Consider the following 25,635-nt stretch of genomic DNA (forward strand, 5'->3'; position numbering starts at 1 on the left):
ATAAAACACAAACCACGGTGAGAGAAGACACGAACGACAAAGTTACTGGAGAGAGCCAAAACATGAGAATTCTCGTCTCCGTGGAAAACTAAGAACTGAGGAGACACGCCCTGTGCACTGGGCAGGAAGGCACTCGCGTATGCGCGGTGCAAGCGACTCAAAACTTCTAGTTTCTTCAAGCATAAGAACATAAGAACATAAGAAGTTGCCTCCGCTGAGGCAGACCAGAGGTCCATCTCGCCCAGTGGTCCGCTCCCGCGGCGGCCCATCAGGCCCATTGCCTGAGCAATGGTCCCAGACTATCCCTATAACCTACCGCTACTCTTATCTGTACCCCTCAATTCCTTTATCCTCTAGGAACCTAGCCAAACCTTCTTTGAAGCCTTGTAACGTGCTCCGGCCTATCACAGCCTCCGGAAGCGCGTTCCATGTGTCCACCACCCTCTGGGTGAAAAAGAACTTTCTGGCATTTGTTTTAAATCTGTCTCCTTTTAATTTTTCCGAGTGCCCCCTTGTACTTGTGGTTCCCCGTAATCTGAAAAATCTGTCCCTGTCTACTTTTTCTATACCCTTCAGGATCTTGAAGGTTTCTATTATGTCTCCTCTAAGTCTCTGCTTTTCCAGGGAGAACAGCCCCAGCTTTTTCAGTCTGTCAGTATATGAGAGGTTTTCCATACCTCTTATCAGTTTAGTTGCTCTTCTCTGGACTTCCTCAAGTACCGCCATGTCCTTTTTGAGGTACGGCGACCAATACTGGACACAGTACTCCAGATGCGGTTGCACCATTGCACGATACAGTGGCAGGATGACCTCCTTTGTCCTGGTCGTGATACCCTTCTTAATGATACCCAACATTTTGTTTGCTTTTCTTGAGGCTGTGGCGCACTGTGCCGACACCTTCAAAGACGTGTCCACCATCACTCCCAGGTCTCTTTCAAGGTTACTTACCCCTAGCAGTGATCCTCCCATTTTGTAGCTGAACATCGGGTTCTTTTTCCCTACATGCATGACCTTGCATTTCCCTACGTTAAAGTTCATTTGCCATTTTTTGGCCCATTCTTCTAGCGTCGTTAGGTCCCTTTGCAGATCTTCGCAGTCTTCCATGGTTTCAACCCTGGTAGAGTTTGGTGTCATCCGCAAATTTAATAACTTCGCAATTTGTTCCCGCCTCCAGGTCATTTATAAATATATTGAACAGGAGCGGTCCCAGCACCGACCCCTGCGGAACTCCGCTCGTGACCCCATGCCAGTCTGAGTAATGGCCCTTCACTCCAACTCTCTGTTTCCTGTCTGCCAGCCAGTTTTTGATCCATCGGTGGACCTCCCCTTGCACCCCGTGTCTCCACAGCTTTTTAAGCAGTCTTTCGTGCGGTACCTTGTCAAAGGCTTTTTGAAAGTCAAGGTAAATGATGTCAATGGATTCCCCTTTATCCACCTGTCTGTTTACCCCCTCAAAGAAGTACAATAAGTTTGTGAGGCATGACCTACCCTTGCAGAAGCCGTGCTGGCTCAACTTTAGCTGTCCATTGTTTTCTATGTGTTCACAGATACTGTCCTTAATCAGTGCTTCCATCATTTTTCCCGGGACCGAGGTCAAGCTCACCGGCCTGTAGTTCCCCGGGTCCCCCCTTGAACCCTTCTTGAAGATGGGTGTGACATTTGCAATTTTCCAATCCTCCGGGATCTCTCCAGTTTTTAAAGATAGGTTACATATTTGGCGAAGTGGCTCTGCTATTATGTTCCTTAGTTCCTTGAGTACCCTTGGGTGAATGCCGTCCGGACCTGGCGATTTGTCGCTCTTTAGTCTGTCTATCTGCCTGAGGACATCCTCTTGGCTTACCTCTAGTTGGACCAGCTTTTCATCCCGATCCCCATTTACGATGTCCTCCGGTTCCGGAATATTGGATGTGTCCTCCCTCGTGAAGACTGACGTGAAGAACTTATTTAACTTGTTTGCTATCTCTTTTTCCTCTTTTACCACTCCTTTTTTGTCTCCATCATCCAATGGCCCCACTTCTTCCCTTGCTGGTTGCTTCCCCTTCACATATCTGAAGAACGATTTGAAGTTTGTTGCTTCCCCCGCCAGTCTCTCCTCATATTCTCTTTTAGCTTTTCTAACCACACGGTGACACTCCCTTTGGTGTTCTTTGTGCCCCTTTTGGTTGTCTGCTTGTGAGGCGTCCGCATCGGGGCTCCGTCGGATGACGTCACCCAATGTGAGAATACTTGCCTGCTTGTCCTGGGATAAAACAGTGTACAAGTGAAGGACTTTCCAAACAATTGCCAACATGCCCAGGTCTGGCCGTCCAAGCAAGTTGACCCTCTGAACAGACCATAAGATGTTAAAAGAAGTCTCCAAAAACCCTAAAATGTCATCACGGAACCTACAGCAGGCTCTTGCTACTGTTGATGTGAAGGTACATGTCTCTACAATCAGCAAGAGACTGCACAAATTTAACTTGCATGGGAGGTGGGCAAGGAAGAAACCTATGCTCTCTAAGAGAAACTTCAAGGCCAGACTGAAGTTTGCCAGAGAGAACGTAGACAAACACCAGGTCTTCTGGAATAGTGTTCTATGGACAGATTAGTCTAAAATTGAATTATTTGGACACCTGAAGAGAGGACCTGTTTGGTGTACACAAAATACAACATTTCAGGAAAATAACCTAATACCAACTGTGAAGCATGGAGGTGGACGTGTCATGGTTTGGGAATGCTTTGCTGCAGCAGGACCTAGCCAGCTTACCATCATAGAATCCACCATGAATTCTACCATGTATCAAAGGGTGCTTGAGGAACATGGGAGACCATCTGTAAGAAAATTAAAGCTGAAGCAGAACTGGACCCTGCAACATGACAATGACCCAAAACATACCAGTAAATCTACCAAGGACTAGCTGAAAACTAAGAAATGGATAGCCCTGGAGTAGCCAAGTCAAAGCCCTAATCGTAATACCATTGAGATGCTGTGGGGTGATTTGAAACGGGCTGTACAAGGTGCTACCCAAAAGTTCGGGAAATTCAATTATTAAAAAAAATTGCTTACCGAAACTCCTAGTTTCCACCGTTTCCTTCGAAGTAGTCCCCTTGAGAATGTATACAATGCTCCCAGCATTTTTCCCATGAGACCATGCTCTACATTACATTAGTGATTTCTATTCTGCCATTACCTTGAGGTTCAAGGCGGATTACAAAAGGAGTTATCATTTCCAGAGGAATTGAAGAGTAGAGCGAGTTGCTTCAGAGTCTTGCGGTGTCTTCAAGGCTTTCTTGAATAGCATGGCTTTTATTTCTTTTCTGAACGATTTGTAGTCTGGGGTCGTTATCAGTAAATTGGAGAGTTGGTAGTCTAGTTTTGCTGCTTGTGTGGCTAGAAGGCCATCATACAGTTTTTTTCATTTAACGCCTTTGATTGGGGGATGCGTGAACAGTTTTTGGATTCTCCTGTGTATGGTTGAGGTAGTTTAGATTAGGTGGTTGTTTAGGTAGGCTGGGCTGTCTCCGATTATGGTAGACAGTAGAATTTGAATAGTACTCTTGCTTGTATTGGGAGCCAGTGTGAGTCGAGGTATGCCGCCGTGATGTGGTCATGTTTCCTCAGTGAATAGATAAGTCTTAGCGCTATGTTTTGAACTGTTTCTAGTTGTTTTATCATGGTTGCAGGGCAGGGGAGATAAGAGTATGCTGCAGTAGTCTAGAAGACCTAGGACTAGGGACTGGACCAAGAGCTGGAATTGTGTTCTGTCAAAGATTTTCAAACTTGCCTTAAGTTTCTCATGATCGCAAATGATTTTTGTATTGTTTTGTTGATTTGTGGTTGCATGATACAGCATCTGTCTATCATCATTCCTAGAAGTTTTAGAGTGGGTTGTATGGGGTATGTGATTGAGTTTATTACTAGATTTGTTATGGTTGGGGTTTTATTATTTTCGAGAAGAATGAATTTTGTCTTGTCTGGGTTCAGTTTCAGTTTGTGATTTTTCATTCATGATGCTACTGTTTCAAGTGTCCTGTGTGGTGTGTCTGTCATGGAGGATGTTGGTTGGTCAAAAGGAAGGAGAATGGTGATGTCGTCTGCATAGCTATAGGAAGTTAAGCCTAATTTGTTCAGGCAGGTGCCGAGGGATGCAATGTAGAAATTGAAGAGAGTTGGGGGATAGTGGAGATCCTTGGGGTACGCCGCAGGGGTTGGACAATGGTTCTGATTTTTCTTTGTTCAACTTTACTCGGTAAGTTCTGGATTGCAGGAATCCTTGAAACCATGTGTGTACCTTGTCTGTGATTCTTATTGTATCTAGTATCGGTAGTAGGATTTTGTGGTCCACCAGGTCAAATGCTGCAGTGAGATCCAGTTGTATAATCAGCATTTTTCTACCAGTGCTGAGGTGTTATCTAGCTGTGTCCAGGAGGGAATCTAGTAGTGTCTCTGTGCTGTAGTTGGTTCTGAAAACAGATTGTGTAAGGTGGAGTATGTTATGGTCTTCTAGGTAGTTGGCGAAGAGTTTGACTACTAGGCCTTCTATTAGTTTGACATAAAGTGGTATTGAGGCTATGGGTCTGTAGTTGGATGGTTGATCCGTTGATCCTTTTCGGTCTTTTAGGATCGGGGTGATGACGATTTCGCTGTGGTCTTGTGGGAAAAGGCTATCTGCGAGCATGGTTTGTATCCATTGTTTGAGGAGAGTGTAGAATTTAGTACTGGAGGATTTTAATAGGTATGGAGGACAGTGGTTGAGGTCACAGGCTGCGTGGCTGTATTTTTTGTAGAGTTCGTTAAGGTCGGACCATTGTATAGTGGGGAAGTGGGACCAAGTTCTGTCTGCCGCAGCTGATTCTTTTTCTGTGTGGGGCAATGTGATCTCTTCTAGGTGGGTTGGTGTTCGGTGAGGGTAGTCCTGGCAGTTGTGATTTTGTTTTTAAAGTATTCTACTAAAAGGGTAGCTGAGGGAGGAGGGGTGTCGTTATTGGCCAGATAGGGTTTGGTGTCTGTGAGTTCTTTTACTGTTTGAAATAGATTTTTTGTGTCTTGGGTTTCTTTGCGTATTAGGTTGGTGTAGTGTGTCTTTCTTTTAGTTTTTGCTTGTATTGTTGGTTTAGTTTTTTCCATGCTGTTTTCGTGGGTTCTTGGTTATTCTTTCTCCATTTTCCTTCTAGTCATCTGCATTGTCTTTTGAGTAGGAGTAGTTCTTTATCAAACCATTTGTCTGATCGTCTGCTAATTCTGTTTTTTTGTTTATATTGGGGCTAGTTCATCTAGGGTAGCTGTGCTTAGCCTGCATCATTGTGAGATGAAGTCCTTGGGGTTGCATTCTTGGATTGTTGCGTTGTTTTAGTCCAGAATTTGGAAGGGTCAATGTATTTACGTGAGTTGTAGGTTGATCTTTGGGGTTTTGGTTTAGTTTTGTCTTTGGCCCAGTTGATGTTGAAGGAGTATGTGTAGTGGTCTGACCAGAGGGATCGAGACCACTTTCCATTTGATGTTTGAATCTCTGGCAGTAAGGGCTGTTGGGTCATGAAGGCTGCAATGTCTAGTTGGTGACCTTTCTCATGTGTGGTTTGTGGGTCTAAAATCTTGTATTGTAGGGCTTCGAGGAATGATAGTAGGTTTTCTACTTGTTTGGTTTAGGTCTCCTAGGATTAGGCTGTAAATTGCCGTTAGTGAGTTTTGGTACATAAAATCTTCAAATTCAGGTCTTGCTGTGTTCCAGTTTCCTGGTGTTATGTAGCAGAGCACGCAAGTTATGGATCCTTTTAGTGTGGTGCATGAAAGTTGGCAGGCTAGTAGATCCATGTAAGTGCAGACCACTGTTATCTTGTATCCCTTAGGGCAGATTTCCATTATCCTGGGATACGAGTCGGATGTAAGCCAGGTTTCTGTGGGGAAGAGGCAGTCAAGATTCTCATTTTCTATCCAGTCTTTTATATGTTCTGACTTTAGGCCTAGAGCTCTGATGTTTATGTAGGCACATATAAGTGTGGTGTATTCTGTTTGTGCACTGTTTATTGTTTTTGGGTAGATGAGTGGTCTTGGGTGATGGTGTGGTTTGGTCTTAAGAGGGTTTTGTTGGTCTTCTTCCCCATGTTGGTGTGATGGTGTGGTGTGTATAGGTCTGGCAATTTATGTTCCTGTGTTCTAGTGTGATTCTCCTAGCTGGGTGGTGAATTCTGTTAGTATTTAAAATAATTGGAATTGGGGAGATGTTTGCTGCTGCCTTCCAGCTGGTTAGGAGCAGGATGATCAGTAGGACAGTTTGCGTTTGATTTTGTGTTGTATGTTTCATTGTGAAAGATAGGAGATAGGAATTGGTGGGAGTGCGGTTATAGGTGGTCTTTTGGGGTGGAGAGGTTGTTTTGGGGGGGGGGGGGTTCTCTTAGAGGTTGTTGGTGGCAGGTGGTTGGGGTTTTTGTGTGCTTGTGTATGATCAGTGTTGCAAGGGCCATTGGGGGTGAAACTGGTCTCCCTCACCCAACAAACTCCTCCCCTTGCCGCTGTTGCAGTTGGGCTTGGGTTGGGAAGCTGCCCTGAAGAGGAAATCTTTTTTTTTAAAGAAAAGGAGCGCCGCACGTGCCGTTGGGGGTGGAGCTGGTCTCCCACACCCGACCAACTCCTTCCCTTGCGGCTGCTGCAGTCAGGCTGGGTTGGGGCAGCTCCTGATTCAAGTGGAGCTGCCCTGAAGAGGAGAATCTTTTTTGAAAAAGAAGCGCCGCAAGGGCGTTGGGGGTGGAGCTGGTCTCCCACACCCGACCAACTCCTTCCCTTGTGGCTGCTGCAGTCGGAACATCTATGGAAATCATCTTGGGCGAGTGCCTTGATGACCTCCTGCGATTCTGCCTGAATCTCTTCAATTGTGTTAAAACGGTGCCCTTTAAGTCGTAATTTCATTTTGGGGAATAGGGAAAAAAAAAAATCACAGGGGGCAAGATTAGGTGACTAGGGAGGGTGCGTAATCACTGTTATGTTTCTGGAAGTCAGGAATTGAGTTCTGAACAGACAGAAACGCGATGGATCTTCTGTTCACTGGTTAGCAGTCTTGGCACAAATTTCACAGAAATGCATCTCATGTTCAATTCATCCAACAAAATTCATTAAACTGTCCTGTATGACTGTCCTACTATCTCACAAACATTGTGAATAGTTTGCCTAGATCTGCAAGGATAGTCTCACAAACTTTTGCTATGGTTTCCGGTGATGTGCTTGTTGACGGTCATCCGGAACGGTTATTGTCATGGACAGATGTTCATCTGTCCTTGAAGTGTTTGTACCAAAGAAAGGTTTTGCTTTGGCACATGTCATTATCTCCAAAGGCTTCCTGGAGCATACAACGAGTTTCTGCAGCAATTTTTTTAAGTTTGGTACAAAATTTGATGCAGATTCTTTGCTCAGTAAAATCCGTCATATCAAAATCCTCCGAGTCATTAAAACACAACCTCGCACAAAATCGCACAGAACAAAACAACGCGACCACTCAGCTGCATGCCCATTGGCACACTGATTCACAAAGCATACTGTTAGACACCTCTAGCTGAGGAAGGGCATACTACATCCAGTTTGCGTACACAGTTCACATTCCCCGAATTTTTGGGTAGCACTTCGTACATGCAAGGAACCCCTCAGACATCTCACAGCTGAAAGAATTCTGCATTGAGGAGTGGGCCAAACTTTCCTCAGACAGATGTCAGAGACTGGTAGATGATTTCAAGAAGCGTCTCAATGCAGTTATTTCAACCAAAGGGGGTAACACTAGCTATTAGGGTGTAGGGTGTCCTAATTTATTCCTCTGTTAGAATACACCTTTTTGTCGATATCTTTTGTTTCATGAGTAAATCAAGGAACATTTTTGTTGTTTACCTGCAATTACATCAACTTCTTTTCTAGAGATAAATAAAATAAGATTTGACATCGATATGTGAACATTTCTTAAGAAAGAACTGAATATTTCATGGGGTGTCCTATTTTTTCACATGACTGTATATAGATCTTGGAAGGGGACACTTAGCACATAAACTTTATCTAAACAGCAAAAGGATACCGCTTTGAAATTTGATAAGGTGGTATATCAAATTTTTAAATAAATCTGAAATCTGATAGACCACTCATGTACAGAGAAAGAAGGGGCTGGGACTCAATATACAATCTTTCTGTGGTTACAATCAAAGCAGTTTACATTTTATATATAGGTACTTATTTGTACCTGGGGCAATGGGGAAGTAAGTAGCTTGTCCAGAGTCACAAGCTGCTGCAGTGGGAGTTGAACCCAGTTCCCATGGTTCTCAGGTCACTGCACTAACCATTAAGCTACTCCTCCACAATACATGGAAGCTGCATACAAAGTACTAAACACTGCAAAAAAGCTGCACCTGTTTCTCTTCCTGTCTGCCGTGTTCCCAGATTGATAACAGGGGTACCAAATGCTCCTGCTTCTCGTACCCCACAGCTGCTGTTGCCAATCATGCATCCTGCATGTGCCACTAACTGTATAAATTGCTCAAAAGGTACATGTTTCACAGCTCGGAAGTTGGGATGATGTTCAACACCCTTCTTCCTCATTACACGAACCATCTCCTTGCTTCCTGCAAAAACAATCCATCCCCAATAGTTATAAGAAGCACAATTTATTTTGAAACAGAAACATCTTGAAGTAACAGATTGGTAACAATTAGATTTTACCCATAAAGCAAAATTCAGAAAACAGATCACTCTTAAATAATGGGCATTTTATTTAACAGATCTACAACTATATGTGGAGCAGTGTGTTGTTCGTCAAATTGAGATACCATATATCTTTTCTCAGGATTACACATAGGCCTGAAAAATATTTAGAAAACTTTGGCCCTAGCCAAAATCTTTAGGTGCTACATTTTTCAAAAAATAAAAATGCTCCTCAAAATTTTTGGTTTTTAAATTTTGTTTATACATTTAATGACTTCTGCCAAGTAAGACTGAGAATGTCATTTGAAGGATAAGATAACTCCAAAATTTCAAAAGAGGAGGACCAAATTTGGCACAAGAGAAAAATTGGTGAGATAACACATCAATTTCAAAAACATCAAGATCGAAGGTTCCATTCAAACATCAAGATCAAAGGTTCCATTGAAATAAACTCTCCCCCACCTAAAAAAAAAAAAATAATCCAATGCGTTTCTACGGAACAAGCAGTTCCAACCTTTGCATCACTCTACACCAGTGTATCTCAAACTGTGTGTCGCTACACACGGCACATTAGTGTGCTTCCTGAGATTTCAGGTGTGCCACAGCACACTGGGGAGGAGGAAAGGCATCGGTATCGGCACCAGCTGACTGCCCACAGAATGCTTGAGTACCTGATTGTAAAAACCGCTTAGATAACCTTGATAGGCGGTATATAAAATCTAATAAACTTGAAACTTGAAATGTGCCTTTCGCGGCGAAAGGTACATCCAGTAGGCAATCAGTGGGCGCAAGCGCCTCTCCTCTCCTCTTCTCTGCTAGCATCCCCCACTGGCATCTCAGGGTCCTTCTGGAGGGCCTTTCTGCATGTGCGGCCATCGGCATGATGACATCACACATGCACATGACATCATTACTGTGACATCTGCGCAATTCTGGGTGCCTCAAATCGCAGCCACTACCTTTAGTGTGCCGTGGCTCAAAAAAAGTTTGCTGGACACTGATACATAGCTATTAGAAAATTAACACTTTTTAAACCAACCCTCCCCTCTCTATTTTCTTGATTACTGTCACACAAACACTCCCACCCACATCCCTACACCAAGAAACTGGAAATAAACATGAAGCATATCTCGCACTTTCCAAATCACACACTCCTTCACCATTAATGACATGCTCCTTATCCTTTTGGGCTAGTTCTTAGTCATTCAGATGCATGCTGCTTTTCTTTGTTAAAAATTCCACAATAAAACCTAGTGACTAAACCTAATAACTTTAATAGTTGCCATGTACAGTGACAACTAGTGGCTTAGCAGGTAGAAGCTAAGACAGGGAGTATATTGGTGAATTCACTTTCAGAAGAAGCGTTCTTGAGCCCCATAGCCAGAACTCCTCCACTCTAGCCAAGTTTGCTGGTTAATCCTATGGTAGTGGAAGAGGTATCCCTGAAGAATATAGCTACTTATTCATTATCTACTTTTTCCCCTAAAGAAGTGACTTTTTCATCTGAATTAGCAACCATACCTTCTGTCTCCAATAGAGGTAAGAATATTTGGACATTTGTTATGATATGGATCACTCTGAAAAGAGAAGATGGAACTTCTATCTACGTGGGTGTAGTCTATAGACCTCCGACTCAATCGCAACAAATTGATAAGGATTTGATTGTGGATATCCAAATGTTTGGGAGATTTCAACCTGCTGGATGCGGACTGGAATGTTCGGTCTGCGGAATCGGAAAGAAGTAGGAAGATTGTGGAAGCCTTTCAAGAGGCTCTGCTCAGACAAATGGTGACGGAACCTACAAAGGAAAAAGCGATATTGAATCTGGTCCTCACAAATGAAGAGAGTATCTCTAATATTCGAGTGGATGCTCACCTGGAAGTAGCAACCATCAAACGGTTTGGTTTGATATAACGGCTAAAGTGGAGAGTGGCCGCACGAGACTTAAAGTCTAGATTTCAAACATACTGACTTTAATGAAATGGGAGAGTACCTGAAGAAAGAGCTGTTAGGATGGGAGGACATAAGAGAAGTGAAAAGACAGTGGTCTAAGCTGAAAGGAGCGATAAAAATGGCTACGGACCTTATGTGAAGAAAATAAATAAAAACAAGAGAAAAAGAAAGCCGATATGGTTCTCCAAACTAGTGGCAGAAAAAATAAAAGCGAAAGAGTTAGTGTTAGTGAAATATAAAAAAAAATGCAGAAAGGACTACAGGGTGAAACTGAAAGAAGCCAAGAGAAAGATACGTCTGGCGAAAGCGCAGGTGGAAGAACAAATGGCTAAAAATGTAAAAAAGAGAGACAAAATTTTTTTTCTGATATATTAGTGAAAGGATGAGGATGAAAAATGGAATTGCTAAACTAAAAGATGCTGGGAACCGATATGTGGAGAGTGATGAGGAAAAAGCAAATGTGCTAAACAAATACTTCTGCTCTGTGTTCACGGAAGAAAATCCTGGAGAAGAACCGAGATTGTCTGGCAAAGTAACACGAAAAAATGGAGTAGATTCTGCACCGTTCACGGAGGAGAGTGTTTATGAGCAACTTGAAAAACTGAAGGTGGACAAAGCGATGGGACTGGACGGGATCCATCCCAGGATACTGAGGGAGCTCAGAGAGGTTCTGGCAGGTCCTATTAAAAACTTTTTCAACAAATCTCTGGAGACGGGAGTGGTTCCTTGTGATTGGAGGAGAGCAGTTATGGTTCCTATTCACAAAAGTGGTCACAGGGATGAAGCAGGTGGTCACAGGGATGAAGCAGGAAACTACAGGCCGGTGAGCCTCACTTTGGTTGTTGGAAAAATAATGAAAATGTTGCTGAAAGAAAGGATAGTGTACTTCCTTGAATCTAATGGGTTACAGGATCCGAGGCAACATGGCTTTACTAAAGGTAAATCTTGTCAAACGCACCAGATTGAATTTTTTGATTGGGTGACCGGAGAGCTGGATTGAGGACATATGCTAGATGTAATTTACTTAGATTTCAGCAGAGCCTTTGATATGGTTCCTCATAGGAGGCTCTTGAACAAACTTGAAGGGCTGAAGTTAGAACCCAAAGTGGTGAACTGGGTTAGAAAATGGCTGTCGGACAGACGCCAGAGGGTGGTGGTTAATGGAAGTTGCTTGGAGGAAGGAAAGGTGAGTAGTGGAGTCCCTCAGGGTTCAGTGCTGGGGCCAATCCTGTTCAATATGTTTGTGAGTGACATTGCTGAAGGGTTAGAAAGAAAAGTTTGCCTTTTTGCGGAAGATAACAAGATTTGTAACAGAGTAGACTCCGAAGAGTGGAAAATATGAAAAAGAATCAGCAAAAGTTAGAGGAATGGTCTAATGCTTGGCAATTAAAATTCAATGCAAAGAAATGCAGAAAAATGCATTTAGGGATTAATAATCGGTAGCTGGGAGCTGAAAAGCTGATATGCACGGATGGGGAGAGGGACCTTGGGGTGATAAGTGTCTGAAAGATCTAAAAGTGAAAAAACAGTATGACAAGGCAGTGGCTTGCTGCCAGAGAGGTGTAGCTAGTAAAAGAAAGAAGGTGTTGCTGCCCCTGTACAGGTCGTTGGTGAGGCCCCATTTGGAGTATTGTGTTCAGTTTTGGAGACCGTATCTGGCGAAAGACATAAGAAGACTTGAAGCGGTCCAGAGGAGGGCGACAAAAATGATAGGAGGCTTGCGCCAGAAGAAGAATGAGGAGAGACTGGAAGCCCTGAATATGTATACCCTAGAGGAAAGGAGGGGAGATATAATTCAGACGTTCAAATACTTGAAGGGTATTAACGTAAAACAAAATCTTTTCCAGAGAAAGGAAAATGATAAAACCAGAGGACATAATTTGAGGTTGAGAGGTGGTAGAGTCAAGAGCAATGTTAGGAAATTCTACTTTATGGAGATGGTGGTGGATGCCTGGAATGCGCTCCTGAGAAAGGTAGTGGAAAGGAAAACGGTGACGGAGTTCAAAGAAGCTTGGGATGAACACAGAGGATCTAGAATCAGAAAATAATATTAAATATTGAACTAAGGCCAATACTGGGCAAACTTGCACGGTCTGTGTCTGTCTGTTTATGGCCATTTGGGAGAGGATGGGCTGGGGAGGGCTTCAATGGCTGGAAGGGTGTAGATGGGCTGGAGTTGGTTTTGACGGAGATTTTGGCAGTTGGAACCCAAGCACAGTACTGGGTAGAGCTTTGGATTCTTGCCCAGAAATAGCTAAGAAGGAAAAATTTAAATTGAATCAAGTTGGGCAGACTGGATAGACCATTCGGGTCTTTATCTGCCGTCATCTACTATGTTACTATGTATTAAGAACAAAAGTTAATTTTATTTTTCATAAAATATCATAACAAACATCAACAATAAGAATTCTAATAATAAAACAATAAAATAATTAAATCTCAATGAACCATAATTAATACCTACAGTTAAAAATTATCCATTACAGAATTAATCATTACGTAAACACTGATCACAGTCTCCAGATTATTATTATTATTATTCAAGTTGAGAAGGCCAATTGGAAAAAAAATGTGCTTTTAAATGTCTTTTAAAGTTTATATACGATACTTCTTTTCTCAAGTCTATGGGCAGATTATTCCATAACCGCAGAACTAAATAAAAGAATGCACCATCTTTACTTGACACAAGATGTGCCTTCAAAATGTGAGGGACAACTACCCTATTGTCATTCAGAGATCGTAATAAATGCCTTGGGGCATAAAATAGCACCAAATTAGAAAGATATGAAGGCTGTAGCTGAAATAATGCTCTATGTGCTAACATTAGGATCTTAAATTAGATCCTAAATTCCATTGGTAACCAATGGAATTTTAAATACAAAGGTGTCACATGATCACGAATAAATGCCTGGCCTAATAATCTAATTGCAATATTCTGCACTGTTTGTAAACGCTTCAACTGTCCTGACCCAATGCCTGCATATACTAGATTACCATAATCTAACTTTGGCAATACAAAGGCATGAATTAATGTATGCAATGATTTCTTGTCCAAAAAATCTCAAATGACTCTAAGCTGTCTTAGTGCCCCCAAATCTTTAGCAACCACGCTTGAAACCTATTCCTGAAAATGTAAATGACAATCGATTATAACTCCCAAATATCTGAAACTATTTACTAGTTTTATAGTGCAATTATTTAATGAAAAATGTAATTGAGGTGTTGCTTTATCTCCAGAGATACAACATGCTATGGCCTTAGACATATTTAGAACCGATTTATGATCACTCAACCATTCTTCTATTCTGTTTAAGCCAGCTAAAAGTGGACCTAAATCTAACGTAGCAGGTGATAGTCTATAGACTAGTAAGATGTCATCTGCATAAATATATGTACTAATTCCTAATTCCTGAATTTGTCTTGCCAAAGGGCTCAGGAAAATATTAAATAAAACAGGCGTTAAGGCTGACCCTTGCGGTATCCCACAATCTAGCAATCTATCCTGAGATATTGATCCCTCAGCTACTACTCTGAAAGTACGTCCTCAGAGATATGCTGAAAACCAGTCCCAAACTACTCCTGTTAAAGTTCCAGGGATCTCAAAGTCCCTCCTTGAGGGCCGCAATCCAGTCAGGTTTTCAGGATTTCCCCAATGAATATGTATTGAAAACAGTGCATGTACATAGATCTCGTGCATATTCACTGGGGAAATCCTGAAAACCCGACTGGATTGCGGCCCTCAAGAAGGGACTTTGAGACCCCTGTGTTAAACCAATCTCTTGTAGAAAGTCTAATAAAAGACCATGATCCACTAGATCAAACACTGAACTCAAATCTAATGAAACTACCATTGCAAAATTCCCCCATCCAAGATAGAATGAACCTCATTAAGAAAGCCGGCTAACAGTATGTATTGACTGAAACCCCGCTTGCCTTGAGTTAAGTACATTTGTTGATTCAATGTAAGACACTAGCTGTTCCAGAACTATCCTCTCTCTGTTAATTTTGCTAAAAAGCAAAGATTAGAAACTGGTCTATAACTAGCTGAATTTAACATATCCAAGTCTTTCTTCTTCAAGATCAGTTTAATAATCGCCTTTTTCCAACATGCAGGTACCTTGTCACTATTTAGACTATTCTGTATCATAATTAAAGCTAAGGCCATTAGACCATGTCTAGAATTTGTGAGCCATTTTGAAGGCACTGGATCTAAGTCACAAAAAGTGACATGCATTGTACTAAATAATTTTTCCACTTTGGTTAAAGATGGTAATTGAAAAACTGACCAACCTGCTTTTGTCCTTTGATGCAGACAAGGCTTTTGACATGGTGAGTTGGCCCTTTGTGTTTCAAGTATTACCAAAATTGTGATTTGGGGGACGTTTCTTAGACTGGGTACATACACTGTACCTTTCTCCTTTGGCTACTCTGAAGGTATATGGCACCTATCTCGACTCTATCAAGTTGGAGGGTGTGCCCTATCCCCTTAATTATTTGCACTCTCGATTGAGCTTTTGGCTTGTGCTGTTCGCGCTCGAGGAGAGATCCAGGAAGTACAATTGATCTGGCAACATTCAAAACTTTTGCTGTACACAGATGATATCCTTTTGTTTTTACAACAGCCAGAGACCTCTTTACGTTCTTTAACTCAGAGCATTCAAACATATGGCTGGGTCTCTGGATTTAGTCAACTTGGCAAAATCTGAAATCTTGGGCATAAATGTATTTAGCAAGTCAGTTGCTGCTCTTCAAGCCCAATTCCCTTTTCATTGGGCCAAGCGTTCCATCAAATACCTGGAGGTGAATCTGACAGTGGACTATCCACAATTATATAAAGCTAATTACCCAAGGCTCCTTCATGAGCTGTTTGAGGATTTGGACAAATAGGATGGCCTCAATCTCAGCCGAAATGGTCGAATAGCTGCGGTTAAAATGATGCTTCTTCCCAAATTTCTATACCTATTTCTTTTTCTCCCAATCTCTCTTCCAGAAAACTTCTTTTGCCAAACGAATAGGAAGGTTTTCGCCTTCATTTTGCATAAACAGCCCCCTAGAGTATGCCGTGCCATCTTATGTCAAGCTATCTTGGTCACACTAACCCCTTTCTGCGCACTACCTTGCACACCTGGTACCAATTGCGGAGACAGATGTTCCCGGAGAGACAATATTTTATCCAAATGCCTATAAGTTTAACTCTGAGTTTCATCCCTGGTAGTGATGAGCCTTTAAGGTGCCATTGGGTTCATGCGGGTTTCCGCACGTTGGGCCAAGTGTGGGCAGAATTTCAGATGCATTCTTTTGATCAGCTGCAGAAGGAGTTTGGGTTACCAAGCAGTAATTCATATTACTATACACAGCTCTATACATTTTTATACAAGCGGACTTTTGGGGATTTGAGTGAATGAAACGAAATTGGAAAGGGTGTTGCGAGAGGAATTTCTCGGCTTTATCTGGCTTTGTTAGCTCGTTTTACTCCTCATGATCCCTATAGGGCACAATGGGATGCCGATATTGAGCCCTCGCTTCCCCGGTCTTCTCGGGAGCATCTATATAAGTTTTTATTTAAAATTTCTGTGTACTCTGCTTTTATAGAGAATGGCTACAAGATGAACTACACCCCACTCAAGTTACATCAGATTTATTGGTCGGGCTCTACACTCTGTTAGTGCAACTGTGGCCAACAGAGGGATTTCTGTCGTGTGGTGGTGGTGTCCAGTTATAAAATTATACTGGCAGGAAGTAAGAAAGCTGTTAGTTAGCATCTAATGGAAACTCTGCTCGCTCTTACCAGAATGTTATTTATTAAATGCCCCAATCCCTGAGTTTACAAAATATGAACATTTGTTCACCCTGCATTTGTTTACAGCAGTACGCTTGGTACTGGCAGCCTCTTAAAAAAGTGCCTCTAAGCCTGAATTGCAAAGAGTTCGAGCTAAATTAGATTATGCACACCTTATGTCCAAACTGACAGCTATTAGATGCCATACATTGGAATCCTACCATAAAGTTTGGAACAAATATTTAGATTGGAGACAACAACACTGAATGGACTGCGGGGGTAACTCGGAGAATTTGTTGGTGCTACCAATATTTATTTTTTATTTCAACTAGGACCCGAGAGCCTCTTTTGTGTTTGGGGAGAGTTGAGGGATGTAGTAAGAAGCAAAAGGATGTAATGTAACTTGTGAATTTTCCCAATGAAAGCCCTGTGTCACATCTTGTACAAGAGTCATTTTTTAAAAAAATCCATCAGATCAATTAATTCACTTTCTTCTAAATTGGCTTTGAAGAATTTCAAATATTCACTTTGATACTTTGAAACAAATTCATGCATGTAGGGAAAAAGAACCCGATGTTCAGCTACAAAATGGGGGGAATATTGCTAGGGGTGAGCAACCTTGAAAGAGACCTGGGGGTGATGGTGGACACAACACTGAAACCATCGGCGCAGTGTGCGACAGCCTCAAAGAAAGCAAACAGAATGCTGGGCATCATCAAAAAGGGTATCACAACCAGGACAAAGGAAGTCATCATGCCGCTGTATCGCGCAATGGTGCGCCCGCACCTGGAGTACTGTGTCCAGTACTGGTCGCCGTACCTCAAGAAGGACATGGCGGTACTCGAGGGAGTCCAGAGAAGAGCGACTAAACTTATAAGAGGTATGGAAAATTTTGCATACGCTGACAGGTTAAAAATGCTGGGGCTGTTCTCCCTGGAAAAGAGGAGACTTAGAGGGGACATGATAGAAACCTTCAAAATCCTAAAGGGCATAGAGAAAGTAAATAAGGACAGATTCTTCAAACTGTGGGGACCCACAACCACTAGGGGTCACTTGGAGAAATTGAAAGGGGACAGGTTTAGAACAAATCCTAGGAAGTTCTTTTTTACCCAAAGGGTGGTGGACACATGGAACACGCTTCCGGAGGAGGTGATAGGCCAGAGCACTTTACAGGGGTTCAAGGAAGGTTTGGATAGGTTCCTAGAGGATAGGGGGATTGAAGGGTACAGATAGAACTAGAGGTAGGTTATAAAAGTGGACAAAAACCACTTCACAGGTCACGGACCTGGTGGGCCACCGCGGGAGCGGACCGCTGGGCAAGATGGACCTCTGGTCTGACTCAGTGGAGGCAACTTCTTATATTCTTATGTTCTTAAGTATCAAACTTGTCAACTTCCCAATTTTGTTTGTAAGGCTGCAGATAAATCATCTAATGTTAGTTTGCAAAACATTAGAAACATAGTGTTTCACAATCAGTATGGATTCACTGTATGAATTTGATCGATTCATCCTGACTCCAATCCTTGAATGGTTTCTTCCAAATAAACTGTCAGTGTTTCCTCACTAGGACAGTTTTGGCATCATTGTAGCATGCAATCTTTGGAGTTCAAATTGCAGTTTTTTCCATAAGGACTTTGTAGTTGGCTTTGATATTTGTGCCTTGCAACATGAGCTTGATGTTCTAATGCAGGGGTGTCAAAGTCCCTCCTCGAGGCCACAATCCAGTCGGGTTTTCAGGATTTCCCCAATGAATATGCATGAGATCTATTTGCATGCACTGTTTTCAATGCATATTCATTGGGGAAAACCTGACTGGATTGCGGCCCTCGAGGAGGGATTTTGACACCCCTGTTCTAATGTATAGTGTAAATTCAGACAGAATGAGTGCCTGAAGCACCAAAGGTTATACACCACTTTGCTCTAAGGTCACAAAACTTTGAGAATCTGATTTCGGTTCCATATCTATCACAATATGCCACATACATCTCTTCAAGTTTCAAGTTTCTTTATTTTTTATATACCATTTATCAAACAGGTATGTAAACGGTTTACAATAAAATGAATTTTAAAAGAAAAATTTTTTAAATTAAAGATCGCACATACCATAATTTTTGTTCCATAAGACGTACGTGTTCCCCCCCAAAAAAGTGGGTGGTAAAAAGGGTGCATCCTGTGGAGTGAATACTCAAATTCCCCCCCCCGTTACTTTATTTAGACTGCCACCCGCCCCTTGCCCGCCACCGCTGCTGCGGGCCGCTCACTGCCGCCAAAAGTAGAGGAAGGGAAAGGCCAGCAATTGCACGCCGATTGAACGCCGCCGGCAAGAAGGTCCGGGCGAGCCATTGGGGGTAAGGCTTCTGGGCTGGCAGCGTACAATCACTGCATCCGCCTGGCCCTTCCCAGCAATTCCTTCCATTCCGGTGCCGCGCTGCTGAGCCAGAAATCTCTCCCTACTGCTTTGTTGACGTGTCCTCAAAGCGGCAGCAGCGGGAGATAATTAAATCCAGCGGGCGGGCAAGCAGGCTTGGGAGGGCAGAAGAGGACAGAGGCTAGAAGGCAGCGAGGGGAACAGGAGGGAGGAAGAGACAATTGTTGGGCATGAGTTGGGGGGGGAAGAGGACAAAGGCTGGAAGACAGTGAGGGGAACATAGGAGGGAGGGAGAAAGGTACAATTGTTGGGCCTGAGGAAGGAAAGAAAGAAAGAAATCATCAGACAACAGGGGATGAAGAGGACAAAGGCTGGAAGGCACTGAGGGGGACATAGGAAGGAGGGAAGAAGAGTCAACTGTTGGGCCTGAGGAAGGAAAGAAAGAAAGAAATCACCAGTCAATAAAGGTAGGAAAAATGATTTTATTTTCAATTTAGTGATCAAAAGTGTCAGTTTTGAGAATTTATATCTGCTGTCTATATTTTGCACTATATTTGTCTATTTTGCTATAGTTCTTACTGAGGTGACATTGCATATTTTAAAAAGTCATCTGCCTTGACATCTGTGCCCTGTCCCTGCCTGTCCTATGCCCTGTCCTGGCCTACCACTAGACCACCAGAAGGGGGACAGGGTACACAGCCTGGCAAGGAGATCTCCAAGAATCTCGGAGAGAGCGAGAACTAGAAGGCCTTGGGCATGTGCAGATGCTCAAGGCCCAGCCCAAGCAAGAGTGCGTTGGTGCTGGTGCCAGATCGGGGTAAGAGATTGTGTTTGGGTGGGTGGGTGGTTGAGTGGGGGATGCCGGATCGCAGGGGGGGTGAAGCAGCACCAGTGGCCTCGGGGGTGAGGGGTAAAGTGGAGCAGCACCGGTGGCCTCGGGGGGGGGGGGGGGAACGAATCAAGCGAGTTTCCCTTACTTCCTATGAGGAAACTTGCTTTGATATACAAGTAAATTGGTTTACGATCATGCTTCTGGAACGAATTATGCTCGTAAACCAAGGTTCCACTGTATATGGGATCAGGAGTTTGTCAATGAAAGCTGGTAGATTAGAGTTTTTTGTTTTCAATGTTAATATGAGTATTTTATAGGAAAGACGATGAGTAATAGGTAACCAGTGTGCTTTATGAAGAAGGGGGGTGACAATCATATTTTTTTGCACGGTAAATTATTTTGACGGCAGTATTTGCAAAAGTTGTAGACAAGAGGGTTCAGAGGAGAGCGACACGTCTGATAAAAGGTATGGAAAACCTTTCATACGCTGAGAGATAGGAGAAACTGGGTCTCTTTTCCCTGGAGACTTAGAGGGGATATGATAGAGACTTACAAGATCTTGAAGAGCATAGAGAGAGTAGAGAGGGACAGATTCTTCAAACGCTCGAAAAATAAAAGAACAAGAGGGCATTCGGAAAAGTTGAAAGGGGACAGATTCAAAACGAATGCTAGAAAGTTCTTCTTTACCCAACGTGTGGTGGACACCTGGAATGCGCTTCCAGAGGATGTAATAGGGCAGAGTACGGTACTGGGGTTCAAGAAAGGATTGGACAATTTCCTTTTGGAAAAGGGGATAGATGATTATGCACAGGTCCTGGATCTGTTGGGCCGCCACATGAGCGGACTGCTGGGCACGATGGACCTCAGGTCTGACCCAGCGGAGGCATTGCTTATGTTCTTATGTTTTCTGTGTTATGCCCTGATATAGAGCATTGCAGTAATCGATGTGCGAAATTATGATAGAATGAATTAAAATGTTGATAGAGGAGGTTCTAGAAGAAGAGAGATGGAATGAATGAGCCTTAATTTATGGAAACATTTCTGAGTGACTGCGCTAATTTGTTTGCTCAAGAATGACTGCTGTTTTTGTATCTTGACTCCATCAACTTGAGCAGCTTCTTTCTTGCTGGGACACATTCTGCTGAATTTGTCATCTTCATAATATTGTCATATTCTTGTCGATTACTTCTTTTAGCAATGGCTTGTCAACTCTAGCGGCTGCAGTGCGGTAACAGCCCCTGAAGCCCATAGAGATTTAAAGGGCTTCAGGGCTGTTGCCACGCAGCTTTGTTAAACAGGCCCTAAGTTCTGAATAAGTAGTGACTTCTCATCTGCTAATTTAAACTCAACTTTTTTGCAATAAAATAAGCCTTGACATTTTAATGATGACTGTATTGATAGTAAAGAACCATCAACACTCAAGTCAGTTGTTTCTATCATGAATTAATTGAAAGATAACACAAATTCATACGAATCTAAACAGGAATGAATTATTGAAAATAGAGTAGGTCTTTGAGATGTCTATCTATTACAAATGGCAATATAGCAATATGTTTATTAAATCAAAAACAGCAAAATGCTAAACCTGTATGCTACGTGCTAAATTTATAGAACTAATGTCAGCTGTTGTGTCAAACATATATACAGTATATATAGCATTATACATTTATATAGGTATCAAAAGTTAAAAAATGCACCATTAGGTCTACAGTGGCTTATTAAACTCTGACCTTATTTTTTGGCATTATTTGTTAGCGTTGAAAAACAAAACCATCTTTTTAATGGAGTTTGAAACATACTCTAATAGAGCTGGTTCAAAATTTTTTCTAGATGACTTTTTTTTTTTTTCAAAAAATCACAAAAGTGAAATTGTAGAATAACGAGATTAGTTTATAAGTTGAAATCGTATATTTGAAAACAAAGTCATGTCACAACGTAATAGACAAATTTTAATGGGGCAGTTTCATTATTATAGGAGCCACAGAAGGCTAAACTGAAATTTTTTTAGTGCATCCACTTTTTCAGTCCACTTTGAGGCTTTTTACATAGGTCAGCTTCAAAAAATGAAAAAAGAGATTAGGTTCTTTTTTTTTTTTTAAGTTCAATGAGTTTTTATTAAGGTTTTACAACAAAACAGAAAATAATACAGATGTGTAACATCAAAACATTGCATTAAGACGCATATTGAATCATAGCAGATCCGTAATGTAATGCCCCAAACCAGGGGAACAATAATACAAAGGATTAGTATTTCCAGGAAGAGGGAAAAAGAAAAAGGGAGGAAAGAACAGATCAGGATATCTTGTACTTAAACACTGATGTAAAGTCTGTACACAATCAAATGATAAACATGTACCAACATAATAATCAATAACATTAAGATAATGAGGCATAGAGGAATTATGATTTCGATTATAATGTCAAATATAGTCAAAGGGCATAATAATGTAAGAGTTTCATGAATTATAAGGGTTAATCTGGAGAATTAAATGGTAAATCAGCATATTGTAGTAAGGGGCCCCAAAGCCTGTTAAACTTATGCATCAAGCCTAATCTTTCCGCAGCAATTTTCTCGTATTTGACTGTCAGACAAGTAGTGTTCCACCAGATATCATAGGACACTCTTTCAAGGTTTTTCCAATTAGAAAGGATGGTCTTGATCGCAATCAAAAGGAGTAGATGAATAAGGCAATCCTCATCTTTGTGAAAAAAGACAGAAGATTTGACACTTCCTAGGATTATAGAATTGTATGAGAGAGGAAGGGACGTTTGAAGCAATTTGTTAATATCAGATATGACACTGGCCCAGAACTGTTGTAGCAACGGACAATCGAATAGCATGTGTTTAAGTGTACCCGGAGAGGAGTTGCAGGACCAGCATTTATCCGATTCTCCTTTTTTAAATCGAGCCAGACGGCTAGGAGTCCAATAAGCCCTATGATTGAGAAATAAGGATGTTTGGAGAAAGGATGCTGATTTGCATATAGTATGAGTACGTGACCACAGATGTTCCCAATGGTTTTCACCCAATGACAATTGAAAATCTAATGACCATTTATGTTCCGTATCAAGAGGATGTTGGTGTTTCTGAAGTCTTGCATGTTTATACCATTTAGATGCTTCTTTTTTGAGGGTAGAAAAGGACGTGCAAAGTGGTTGCAGTGGTGGAACAGTATTGAGAAGTGCATGGTGATTAAGATGTGACGCAATAGCATGTTTAAGCTGCAACCAGTGATATTGCTGAGTACCATTTAAAACATAAGTAGCGTGTAATTGGTCAAAAGAGCTCCACTGTTCACCATCCCATAACTGATTTATCTGGTGCACTCCCGCAGACTGCCACAACTTCCAGTCCACAATATTGTTATCAATACGAATTGAGCTATTGCGACAAAGAGGAGCAGATGTTGTGTCCAACCATTTAATATCAAGTGAGGATTCTAACCTTTTAAAAACCTGAATCATGGATAATAGTATGTGGTCACGAATTATAGGAGATGCAGGCGGCTGCATGAAGGGAAGTAGCTGTAGATTGTATGGAGAATATCTCGCTCGTTCAAAATCAAGCCAGCGATTGGTAGCAGTTGGAAAGTCTTCGGAGAGTATCCATCTAACACCTTGACGAGATAAGAAAGCGTAGTGATAATCCAAAAGATCAGGGAAGTTCACACCCCCACTATTTCTCTCTTGTTTCAATTTATGTAAGGCAATTCTGGGTGTATTATTGTTCCACAAAAACTTGGTGAGCAATGATTCCAAGTGTTTATAAACCGACAAGGGTAAAAGTGTTGGCAGCATGCATAGAGTGTACAATATTTTAGGCGTTAGTACCATTTTGATCGATGCTAAGCGACCCCACCATGAAAGATTCAGTGGATTCCATTTAAGAATTTGAGATTTGATGGATTTCAATAGCTGAGATGTACAATTCTCAATGGTGGAGTCTAGTGACTTGCCAAACGGGATGCCCAGGTAAGTCAATGATGAGTCAGACCAGCGGAAGCCATATTGATTGAGTAGATGTTGATGGACATGAGAGTTTAAGGGCATGAGTTCCGTTTTACTGTTATTAAGTTTATAACCAGAAATCGAGGAGAAATCATCAATGAGAGAAAGTAGTGCAGGAATGGACTCAGGAGATAAATACAGGAGAACATCATCAGCATATGCTGAAAACTTTACTTCAGAGTCACCACAGCGTACCCCACAAATACGATCATCATGTCTGATGGAATGCAAGAAGGGCTCCAATGCCAGATTGAAAAGCAGGGGTGATAGAGGGCACCCTTGTCTCGTACCTCTAGTGGGTTTAAATTGAGTGGATGAGTAACCATTGATGCGTACATTTGTTGTAGGTGCTGAATAAAGAACTTTGATCATTTGAATGGAGGAATCATCAAAGCCATACCATCGAAGAGCCATGAAAAGGTAATCCCATTCCACTCTATCAAACACCTTTTCGGCATCTAATGCTAAAGCAATTAGTGGAGATTTTTGTGTATTAGCGTGGAGTATGACGTTTGCAAACATGCGTGAATTGTCACTGGAGAGTCTATTCAACATGAAGCCATTTTGATCAGCACCAATTAATTTGGGAAGCAAGGACTGCAGGCGAGTTGCAAGTATTTTAGCGTAAATTTTTGCATCAACGTTGATCAAAGATAACGGACGATAATTGGCCACAAGGCGGTGATCTTTGCCAGGTTTGGGCAAAACTATAATGCTTGCTTCAGTAAAAGTACCTCTCACATCACCGGTACGAATAAAGTAATCAAAGAGATCAACTAAATGAGGTGCCAGATCCTGTTGAAAAGCAGCATAAAATTCTGATGTAAAACCATCGGGACCAGGGGCTTTCCGTTTTGCCATGTGATGTAAAACCAGTCCAATGTCTGACTCCTTTATGTCCATAGATAAGAGCGCATTCTCCTCAGATGAGAGAGTGGGATGAGGTGCCTTTGATAATATCTTCGAGGGATCTGGATTAGTGACTTCCGATGTATACAGCCTTTCATAAAATTGACTAAACTTTTGTGAGATCAAGAGAGGATCCACTGTGATAGACCCATCCTCGCCATTGATGGCAGATATAGTTAATCGTTCCTCCTGTATTTTCAGATATTGAGCCAGTGCTCTACCAGCTTTGTTTGAAGTGCAATGATAATTAGCCTTTTGCATGAAAAGAGCATTCCCCGCTTTTTTGCTTAGCAGTAAATTATAACAGAGTCTCTCATGATGTAACAACTGTAAGGTTTTCATATCTGACGGATTAGCTTGATGATTTCGTTCTAATTCTTTAATGGTGTTTACATGAGTTAAGAGTTGTTTAGTGAGCGATTTAGATTGACGAGCCTGATAAGAGATAATGGTGCCTCTGAGTGTTGCTTTAAAAGCATCCCATAAGATCGGCCAACTAACATCAATTGCCTTATTAAATTCAAAGTATTCAGAAATTGCAGCTCTAACAACTTTCAGGAAATCCTCGTCTAGTAATAAAGCATTATTAAACCGCCATGTCTTCCCTTTAATTGAGGGAGTGTCGCAAGCAAAAGTCAATTCTATAGCAGCATGATCCGAGACTGATATCTCATGTATGGTAGTAGATGATACTGAGTTCAAGAGGTTGTTACTAAGTAAAAAATAGTCTAATCTCGAGTACGAGTTATGAGGCGCAGAGTAAAAAGTGTATTGCCTGTCTTCCCCATTCAAGAGCCGCCACGGATCCACCAATTTTAGTTGGGTGATTAAATTATGAAGACTATGCCATGATCTGGTAGGTTTGTGGATGGAAGTTGATTTTCTGTCAATCACCGGATCCAGAATTAGATTAAAATCACCAGTTAATATTTGATGTTGAGATTTATCTTCAAGCAGCGAGACTAAGAGACTATCAAAAAATTCTGGTTGATCTTGGTTGGGGGCATATATATTCAACAAGGATATCTCTTTCTGATGAATGAGGAGTTTAGCAAGAATCCACCGCCCTTCAGTATCTGTAGTATATGATATTAATTTAATGTGATCACAGTTTCTAATCAGCATAGCCGTGCCAT

General features: G+C 41.8%; 1 protein-coding gene across 1 annotated transcript in view; it reads right to left on the bottom strand.

Annotated features, from left to right (window-relative positions):
• Positions 1-25,635, bottom strand: part of GNE (glucosamine (UDP-N-acetyl)-2-epimerase/N-acetylmannosamine kinase) — a 547,927-nt gene that overhangs the window by 369,021 nt on the left and 153,271 nt on the right. The window contains 1 exon segment of the mRNA XM_033917983.1: positions 8,359-8,571. Within this exon segment, the coding sequence (XP_033773874.1) occupies positions 8,359-8,571 (213 nt within the window).

Source organism: Geotrypetes seraphini, chromosome 1 (assembly GCF_902459505.1).
Source record: "Geotrypetes seraphini chromosome 1, aGeoSer1.1, whole genome shotgun sequence".
Taxonomy (NCBI): Eukaryota; Metazoa; Chordata; class Amphibia; order Gymnophiona; family Dermophiidae; genus Geotrypetes; species Geotrypetes seraphini.